Genomic DNA, 9,777 nt, shown 5'->3' on the forward strand with positions numbered 1-9,777 from the left:
AAAAAAAAAAAAAAAAAAAGACAACAATTTGGATACTATAGAACTTGACCTTTCGGAGAACAGCGGCAGTAAGTTAAACAGTCCCCTTTGCACGCGATGTGTATACATAGAGCCGCGCTATCGAGGCGTCCCGGCTCTGTTTATATTCCTCCAAAGAAGAGCTGTAGCTTTCCCCCGCTTTGTTTAGCTTAGCTAACCGGGTGACCGTGCTCCCAGCCTCTCTGCCTCTTGGCCACGTCCGTCCTTTGCAAAACGTTCTGCAGCAGCAGAGCTGCAAAACTCGCAGCGTTTTGAGTCTCCCTAATCCGGCTGAAATACTCGGGGAGGCGGAACGAATGCATTTTGCTTCTCCAAACGCAATGCCTCCCTTTGTTGATGTTGTTTTCGTCGGGCTTAGGAAAGGGAAGGCTCGATTTTCCCCCTTCCTCGACACGGAAGTCCCAATTACTGTATTAAAAGAGCAATTCAACGTTGGACCAAATAATCGACATTGATAATTGTGCTGAGCGCAGCAACCTAACAGCAGGCTCCCTGCAATTACCCACACATTCCGAGGCTTTAAGCGAACATTATCTCTGTTTCACTTAACAGCAAATAAAGCAGAGAACAGTCCATGCCGGGCGTGTTTTCTCGCTCCCTGCCTTCCCCGGAACTCTCCCGATGGCTGGGAAAGGCGTTTTGGGGTCCCCCCGCCTTGAAAAGTGGATGAAACCAATATGCTGCTTGAGGGGGTGTCGGGTTTTTATTATTATTCTTATTTTTACTTTTGGGAGCGAGCAGCGGGGAGGAGCAGTCTCAAAGTAGGCATCGGGGCCGCACGTGTGCGCGCTGTGCCCGCGCACACACACGCCCGGTTCGCAGAGGGTGGCCGGGCTGCAGCCTCCCCCGGTACCCCCCACTCCCCCTAACGCCTCCCCCTTGCCTCGATTTCCCTTTGTGTGCAGGAGCTGCCCCCACCTCGGGCACGTACAGCCTTGTGCCAGCGCTGCCCCGGCTCTGCCACGGGGTGAACGCGGGGGGGGGAGGGGGGGGCCGCAGCCGGGCCAAGTAGGTGGCGTCCCGGGGCCGGGCAGCCCTGTCGTGTCTGCTCTGACACAAGCTGAAGTTGACTGCCAAAGTGCTATAAAACCGCAGGTCAGTCTAGAACTGTTTTCGGTTCTCCTAGACGCGCCGCGTTCAATTATAGCCTTAAAAGCCGTAATACAAGTGCAAGAATTTGTTTGCCATCACCCAGAGGCGGGGCGAGGCTCTGCAATGGTGGCGCCTTTGTTATCTCAAAGTCACCGAAATCCCAACGCTGCCTCTCTGTGCGCGGGGAGGGGCGGCAGTGCGGGGGGACGGGGGGGGGCACGGTCCGTGCCGGGTGCCCAAAGAGGGCTCCCACCCCTCGACCCCCCGCCTTCCTAGGCGAAGAACCGGGATAGAAATGAGATGCGTTAAAGAAAAAGCCAACCAGAGCTCTTGCACCCCCCCACCCCAAGTTAGAGGAGGGGGGAGAGAGGGAGAGGGAGAATCCCCAAGCGTTTTTACAATCCCCAAACGACAACGCAGTCTTCTGCTAGCGGTTTTGACGACATGCGATCCCTTTCCATCCACTTTCTAGCAAACACGTCAAGCCTGAAGATTAATTCACTAATTTCAAGTTCAGCTCGCAGACACGCAGCGAGCATAAGAAGTTCTCGCAGCAAACCAAAATAAAGAGTTCATTACGGGGATACGTCCGGAGCGTTTGATTTGTGAACGGTAACCCTTGTAAAATAAGAAAACGGCATATAAACATTAATGCTAATAAATTAGTTTACTCCACTACAAAGTAATTACTCGATAATATTGAATTTACAGCTCGAATTCAAATGCATCAGTTAACTATAACGTAGAGAAAATACATAATGAGAATTTTTTTTTTTTTTTTGCAAGCAACATGATTAGATTTGTTATCGAGTCGGTTATGATAAGCTGAGCAATAAATAAACAAATCGATGTTGATATTTAAATACCGAAGTTCTCCAGAATTTACTATAGAACTTTCTCCGGATATATAAATAGTCCCCCATTGCCACTGGGGCACAGACCTAGAGCTCCATCTGATTTTATCAGAGCACCGACACCACAACAGCCTTTTGCCGCTCTATTTTTCTGTTATGATTAAATCCAGCCGGAACCCAAATGTTTCTTTTCTGAAATCGAGCATCAGAACAGCAAAAAAAAAAACTTTTTATTATTTTTCCCAACAGCCGAGGGATGTCCATGCCTCAAAAGGTGCTGTATTCTTTGGCGTATTTCTCTGTTTTCTTTGGCTGCTCTCGTTCGGTGGGGTGTGCATTTTTTATTGGCAGAGAAGTACTTTTTAGTCTCTGCCCTGTACAATCCGCTTTCTATATCATCCCTTTCATGCAACAATAGTAAAAATTTAACCACGTTTTTAAAATAGGTCTCCCCGGGTCTCAGCCTTCGGCGACGGTACGAGGCAGAAAGGAAAGGATCTCGGGACGGCGAGTTTGTTCCTAGGGGTTAACAGTATGTCAAATAATTTTAACTGGGCTTCTGGCAATTAAAGCCGGAGTATTTGTCGAAGCGGGGCAGCCCTACATCCACCGGTTTTCCGAGCGGTTAGAGGCGGTGCGGACGCGAAGAGATCAGCAAACGCTTTTTAGCCCAGTGCTCTGCAGTTTAAAAGGCTTTTCTGGCGTGGCAAATAGGCAGGGGATGGTTCGGGGAGGCGGGGGTGGCGGTGAGGAAAGCGAACCTGCGTTCTGGGAATCCAATACTGCTAAGTACCTCTGGTGAGGCTTGGCTGGAGCCGCACGGGGTATTTGAGGTTAATATGTAAGGGAGGGAAGGAAGACACTAAGCGCTTCGGAAGTGAACATGAATGCAAGCATGTAATCTATTCACCATGAAAATCAGTGCAGACTTGACCCAGGCACATTCTTGCTAGGAAGGTTTCCAGCAAAACCCTGCAGGGCGAGGGGGCTTTAAATATATATATAATTTTTTTGTGGGGAGAGTGGGGGGTGGGGAGGTGGGGGGCATGGGGTGAACCTGAAGACCCAACCAAGGCAAATGTACCAAAAATAAATAAATAAGGAAAAAAATAAAAGGGGAGGAAGCCATCAACCCTAAACTGACCGCTTTCCCAAAGAGCGCTTCCTGCTAGGAAGCAGCTTTCTAGAAGGAGTCGTTGCTTCATTTCTCCTGCTCCCTTCCTTTCGGAGCCTGCCAACGAGCCGCCACACACCCCAGCAAGCGAACAAACAAACAGAGAGCTCTCACCTAGCCCTGTGGGCATTGCTAAGTGCTGCAGAGCCAGGGGGTGCGAGGGGCCGGGCGCTAAGTGTGGGGCAGTGCCGAGCGGTGCCTTTGTATCCTGCACTGTATCGGGGCCAACCTGCGCGCTGCTGCGCTGTGCTGCGCTGGGCTGGGAGGGCGGCGGGGGCGGGCGGCGCGGAGCCGTGCGGTGCGGGTGCGGGGCCGCGCGGTGCGGGTGCGGTGCTGTGCGGGGCCGTGCGGTGCGGGGCCGCGCCGCGCCGCGCCGATCTGTTGCTTCCCCCGAGATGGCTACAAAGAGGCGCGGGCCCGCAGCCGCCGCTTGTCAATTTGCACGGCGCGTCACGTGGCCGCACCTCCCCGCCGAGGCCGGAGGCTCTCCACGTCAGCTTACGTCTCCCAATTTCTTACTTCACGGATCTGCTTCAAAGGGGCAGCTGCGCTAGAGAATCATGTTAAGCTCAGCTAATGCGGAGAAGCCGAGGTAGCCCTAATGATGGATTTTGATGAGCGTGTTCCTTGTTCCTCTAACATGTATTTGCCAAGTTGTACGTACTACGTCTCGGGTCCTGATTTCTCCAGCCTCCCTTCTTTTCTGCCCCAGACCCCGTCTTCTCGCCCTATGACATACTCCTACTCCTCCAACCTGCCCCAGGTCCAACCCGTGAGAGAAGTGACCTTCAGGGAATATGCCATTGATCCCTCCAGTAAATGGCACCCCCGGAACAACCTGCCCCACTGCTACTCCGCAGAGGAGATCATGCACAGAGACTGCTTGCCTTCCACCACCACCGCCAGCATGGGCGAGGTGTTCGGCAAAAGCACCGCGAACGTCTACCACCACCCCAGCGCCAACGTCTCCTCCAATTTCTATAGCACGGTGGGCAGGAACGGGGTCCTGCCGCAGGCTTTCGACCAGTTTTTCGAGACGGCGTACGGCACGGCGGAGAACCCGTCCTCCGCGGACTATCCGCCGGACAAGAGCGGCGAGAAGGCGCCCACGGCCGCCGGGGCGACGGCGGCAACTTCAAGTTCGGAGGGCGGCTGCGGCGGGGCGGCGGCGGCGGGGAAGGAGAGGCGGAGGCGGCCGGAGAGCGGCAGCAGCCCCGAGTCATCTTCCGGCAACAATGAGGAGAAATCCGGCAGCTCCAGTACGTATAAAGGCAGCGCCCGAGCGCTTTCGGAGAGGGACTTGGAAATGTAGCGCACCGCCGCTGTTAAATTTTTATATGCTGTTTTATAAGCATATAAGGTTTATGAAGGGCCTTTAGATTTCCCCCAACAAAACTTTGTTATAAAAGGCGAGATCACGTGTTTAGTGCTGAAATTGGCCGTGAAATACCCACCGGGCGACGGATGCCTTTAAAAAATTTTCTTTCTCCTTCCTCTTTTTTTTTTTTTTCTTCTTTTTTTTTTTTTTTCGGGAATCGTAATAAAGGGGGGCTCTGCGGTCGGCTCTCGAAAATATAATAACGTGCGTCGGGCGCCTGTAAATTCGGCAGAGAAGGGCGATCCCGGCTCCTTTGATACCGATGTAATCCCGTGATTTTATAAAAGCCATGTGTTGCACCGGGAGCCTAGTTAGGAGCCGCATTCAAAGCCATCGCCGCTTTAACGATTGCGCTCGAGCCGCGTTGAGCAGATAAAGTAGCCGCCTGAACTGTAGCAATATATTAAAAGAAACAAATTAACCTAAAGCTGGCCTTTTTGTCTAAAGGAAGCCATTTTACCCGGGCGCTGTGGCAATTACGCGTTGCCTTCTGTCCAACAGTTTGTTACTTACAATTGTTATTCAATCTGTCAAAGGCTGATTTTTTTATGTGGGCTTTTTAAAAGGCAACGCCAGTATACAGCTCGGGGAAAAATACCTCGACAATGAACTGTACCAGAAAAGGAAGTTTTTAAAGGGGTAGCGGCTAGATTGAATGCAAAGGGCTTCTGAGCCTCGAGCCCTTTTCTATTGCGCTTAATGAACTTTAAAACCGCGGCGGCTAAGCGCGAGGAGAACACCCCGAGATGGTGGCCGAGCGTGCTGGAAAGCTGCCGGCAGAGCGTGCGGCTGCCGCGGGCGCGGGGCTGCGCCGTGCCGGGGCCGCGCGGTCGCTCTCGGCCTCCGGAGCGGGGAACGGAGCTCCGTGGGGTGCCCGGCTGCTGCGGGGGCGGCGGGGGGCGGCCGCTGCCCGATCTCAGCTCGCCCGGCTCCGGCCGAGCCGCCTCCGGGGGCTTCCTCCCTGCCTCTCGCCCCTTCCTCCCGCGGAGCGAGGCCTCAGCCCAGCTTCCCGGCGGGATTCCGCCCTGCCCGGGGCCGGAGGCGTCCCGGTGGGTCCCGGCTCCCCGCAGCTCTCTGTGCGCTCAGTCCTGCGGCTGCCCAGGGCGGCCGCGGATCGGGCGGAATGAGCGTTGTAGCGTGTCGAGGTGCTTTACCCCTCTGTCCCCCCGTCCCGGCCCCGCCGTGACAAACCCTTCTGCCTTTTCTCGCTCCACAGGTGGACAACGGACCCGTAAAAAGAGATGCCCCTACACCAAATATCAGATTAGAGAGCTAGAAAGGGAATTCTTCTTCAGTGTCTACATAAACAAAGAGAAACGCCTCCAGCTCTCCCGAATGCTCAATCTGACCGACCGCCAAGTAAAAATATGGTTTCAAAACAGAAGAATGAAAGAAAAAAAAATTAACAGGGACCGATTACAATATTACTCAGCTAATCCACTACTCTAAAACTCGTAGCGTTTTTCAAGACGAGATTAAATTCAGATTTTGCCCTTGACAAGGTCAAGCCACGAGGTTACGTGGAGGAAGGAGGTGTGTATCTGACGGGACTCGAAGAAACCGAGGTTTTCCATACATGTAAATCTGCTCTGGACCTTCCATGACGGTTTATTGTTTTGTCTATATATTTACGTTCCAACTGGAATCGGTTTGATTTTGCCACACGTGGCGTCCATCCATTTCCACCGCGCGCGTCACCTCCGAGCGCCCGGCCCACGCCTCTCACCTTCCCGCACCGCGTTGGGCAGATCCGGGAAGGGACAGGGCTGTCCCCGTGTCCCGCTGCCCCCTCGGAGCGTGGCGTGGGCACCGGCACCGCGAGCGGCCGCAGCCAGGACGCAAACTTTGGGAAATGATCTCTCGTCCTTCCCGGAAGGAAAATGTCTGTGGTTGAAGCAGTGCGCCATTGCCAATGGGTTTGAGAGGGGAATTAAGGGAGGGGGGAGAGAAGTAAAAGGGGGGAAAGAGGGGGGGGGTGACATGCCTACACCTTCACGAGTCTGACCACGAGCAGTTGTAACACGGATGTAGGATGGGTACAATAGTGTTTCCTTTGGGGTGGGAGGAAGCGGGGATGGGGGTGGGAAGAGAAAGAAATGAAAGACTGAAATATTTACTTTAAAAAGAAAAAATCAGGTATAAATTTGCCATACATCGCAAAGAAACAATCACTGAAAAGAAAAAGGAAAAAAGCAAACAAAACAAAACAAAGCAAAGATTTCTCAAATTATAACTAGCACTCATTTTATTTATGACAACGGCCTGTGCGTTGCCATCTTTTCGGAGACAAATCATATTAAAATGCTAAAAATAAACCTTTTTTTAAAAAGCGTGAATTTCAGCGTTTTAAAAGAAAAAAAAATACGGAGAGGAAACTGACCTTCTGGCTTCTGGCTCACAAACTTTCTTCAGGAAATACCTGTGGAGAACGACAGTTTAGCAAATACCACACAACACTTAATTGAAACTTGGAGTTGTGCAATGCGCTAACGTTGGATCATTAAAATAACTCAATTGCATGCTCTTGTAAAGGTGACCAGTGAGGAGTTTAATCAGAAGCCAAACAGTGTAAATACGGTCATTTTGTTGTCGTCTACTTTAAATGTCACGAGCTCTACTTTGTCGCCCAGCCGACGGATGCAAAGAACGGAGAGTTGTTCGGAGTTATTTTAAGTATCTATAAATATATATATTTCCCTGCAGGAACCAAAGCGTGGAAGAAAAAAAAAAAAAAAAGGAACCAAAAAAAAAAAAAAAAAAAAAAAAAGCAATTTTAAAAAGAAAAAGAGGGAAAAAAAGGAAAATATTTAAAATTCTATATCGGTTTACAAAGGCTACGGAGTTCTATCGTTAAGGTAATTTGCTGATGAGAATATCTGAATGTATATTTCATACAGGAGCGATGTTTTACAAGACTTGTAAATAATAAAAAAGAGGAACCCATGACCTATTTTATTCGAACGCCTTTTTTTTTTTTTCATTTTTTTTTCTCCTATTGGGCTGAAGGGTGTGGGGTTTCTTTACATGTGCAACAAAGTGGTGATAAGGAAGTTTTTTGATGAGTAAATTTACCAAATGGATGTAAGTTCTTTGTCACGGTTCACCAAACGCAGTATCTTTATATGCCATCACTGTTTTCCATATGTATCGACTATGTGTATATACCGTTTTCTTTTAATATCTGAAAGTACTTGGTTGCATGTATACAGTGGAACAGCGCACAAGGCAAATAAAAACAATGGAAACTTTCTCTTTTTCATTCTGGCGTCGCGTTCCTGCATGTCGCTTTGCCTGATGTGGCTTTGGCACCCGAAATTCCTCATGACCTTGTGGGGTCATTTGGGGAGAAACGATTGTCCTTTTGTAGAGCTCGGCTGTTAAGTCTTCTGCCTTGGTGTGGCCAAGCAGACGTGGTCTGGTTAGGAAAGGAAGGTGGAGAAGGCTCCTCGTTAGGCCGTGTCCTTGTCCTGTGGGGTGAGGTCCCTTGTCACACCGGCATGTGACACCGCAGTGTGCCCCACCACGTGTGGCAGTGTAAGCGGTGCTGGGAGTGCTTGAGACTCATTTTAGAGACCCGTCCCTAAATAAAAGGGACGGACGAGCCCTCTGTGGATGGAGGGCTCAGGAGGATGAGGGCCCTAAGAAAACCATTGCCTCCTTCGAGAAAAAAACGCGCCTGGCAGCGCGGTGGAAATGGGCCGGCTGGGGTTGTCCTTGATCTCCAGGGCAGGGAGGGGTGGGATGGGGCGGGGGGAGGGCTGCAGGGAGAAAATAGATGGGGGGGAGGACCAAACCAAAACAATGGCTGGGATGGGAACGTGTTTTGGGAAGAGCAGCCGAATGTTGAGTGTTGACCCCGGTCTTGATCGGGAGAAGAAAGTACATTCTGTTTTCACATTGTTTGCTGGCTTTGAACTTCTGTATTGCTTGGACATCACCCATAACCTTGAGGTGAAGCACTCCCACTGACGCGGGCCTTGCTGACAACCACCGCCGGCCAGACAGCGCCTCGGCGGAGGGAGCGCTGAAAAACGAAGGGAAGGGAGGCTCTGGTGTTTGTTTGTTTGTTTGTTCGTCTGTCTGTCCGCGGGGAAGGCGAGCCGAGAGGGGACGGACGGACGGACAGGCAGCAGGCAGGGAGAGAGGGACGGATGGGGAGCGGACGGGCAATGAAAGTTTAGCGAGAAAGCTTCCTTTCCCTGTTAAAAATTAACTGGCATTCACGGCCAATCCCAGAGACAGTTAAACTACGGAGTTTCTCCGCTCGGGGTTTGATTTCCTAGCCCAATAAAATCGCATCCTCTGTGTTGCTGTGACAATGCGGCCATAAAAAGTGTCCGTGACTTGTCCGCTCGCAGAGGCGGAATGCACCGCTATAAAGGCGGCGGCTGCCGCGCCGGGCGGAGCGGGAGGTGAGCGGCCGGCGGCCCGCGGCGGGGCCCGGGGCTGCGCGGGACGGCGCGGCCGCCAGATGGCGATCGTCAGATCAATGTCAAAGCCGCCGGCCGAGGAGAGCAGCCCGGCGGAATCTTGGCCTTTGTTCACTTCGCGGCCGCACGCTCAATTAGCGCGAGGGACCCGGCGGAGGTCGGGCCGCGGGGCTCCGGCGTAGGCGATGCGCGGAGGTAAGTGCTCTGTGCGTGCCCCGCGGCCAGAGGGGACGGCGGGTGCGGTGCCAACGCGGGGCGCGGGGAGGGCCGGCCTCGGCACCGGCAGTGGAAGCGGAGCTCGAAAGTTGGTGATTAAAGCGGTGAATGAACGTCGCAGGGGCTTTCTGAGGCGCTGCTGACCTTTTTCTGTTTCTTGGTAAAGTTTTGGCCGGCGGCGTGGAAAATCCACGGTATCTGGAAATACTTTTTTTTTGCAGAGAAACTCGTAGATTTCTTCCAGTTATAAAAATTGTAGCGCTGGAAATATTATGAAACTTGACATTTATGTGGGGAACAGTAGGTGTCTTCAATCAACTAGATCTATGGCAACCCAGACTACAAATGACAGACAATTCTGACGATCTTATTGGACTTGAACTGTAGTTTAGTTAGGGTCGCTTGGTAACTTAAAAGGAGAGCCTGCTTCCTCGCAGCTGGATGCAGCCTGTGGTAAACAAGTTTTGACACACTTATGCTCAAAACTAAGCATGCTGTTGCACGTTAAGTCAGCATGCATGAAGGACCAGATTGGCCGGCCGTCCACCCATCCATCCATCCATCCATCCATCCATCCATCCATCCATCCATCCA

At 51.8% G+C, this 9,777-nt stretch overlaps 1 protein-coding gene across 1 annotated transcript; it reads left to right on the forward strand.

The window, feature by feature from the left end:
- Nucleotides 1-3,760: 3,760 nt before the first annotated feature.
- On the forward strand, nt 3,761-6,237 carry HOXA11 (homeobox A11). Its single transcript, XM_042888968.1, has 2 exons — nt 3,761-4,418; nt 5,754-6,237. Exons 1-2 carry the CDS (start codon nt 3,761-3,763, stop codon nt 5,984-5,986), a joined length of 891 nt encoding a protein of 296 aa, XP_042744902.1. The 3' UTR covers nt 5,987-6,237.
- Nucleotides 6,238-9,777: the final 3,540 nt, after the last annotated feature.

The sequence above is a fragment of the Lagopus leucura genome, unplaced genomic scaffold (assembly GCF_019238085.1).
Source record: "Lagopus leucura isolate 7727_CA_CO unplaced genomic scaffold, USGS_WTPT01 Super-Scaffold_100157, whole genome shotgun sequence".
NCBI classification, from domain to species: domain Eukaryota; kingdom Metazoa; phylum Chordata; class Aves; order Galliformes; family Phasianidae; genus Lagopus; species Lagopus leucura.

What these genes read in the sequence shown, in the direction of transcription:
- HOXA11 (XM_042888968.1), top strand. Translation starts at nt 3,761, where the DNA reads ATGATGGATTTTGATGAGCGTGTTCCTTGTTCCTCTAACATGTATTTG. An exon ending in GGAGAAATCCGGCAGCTCCA is followed by an intron (nt 4,419 to 5,753) that starts GTACGTATAAAG and finishes CTCGCTCCACAG; the next exon opens with GTGGACAACGGACCCGTAAA.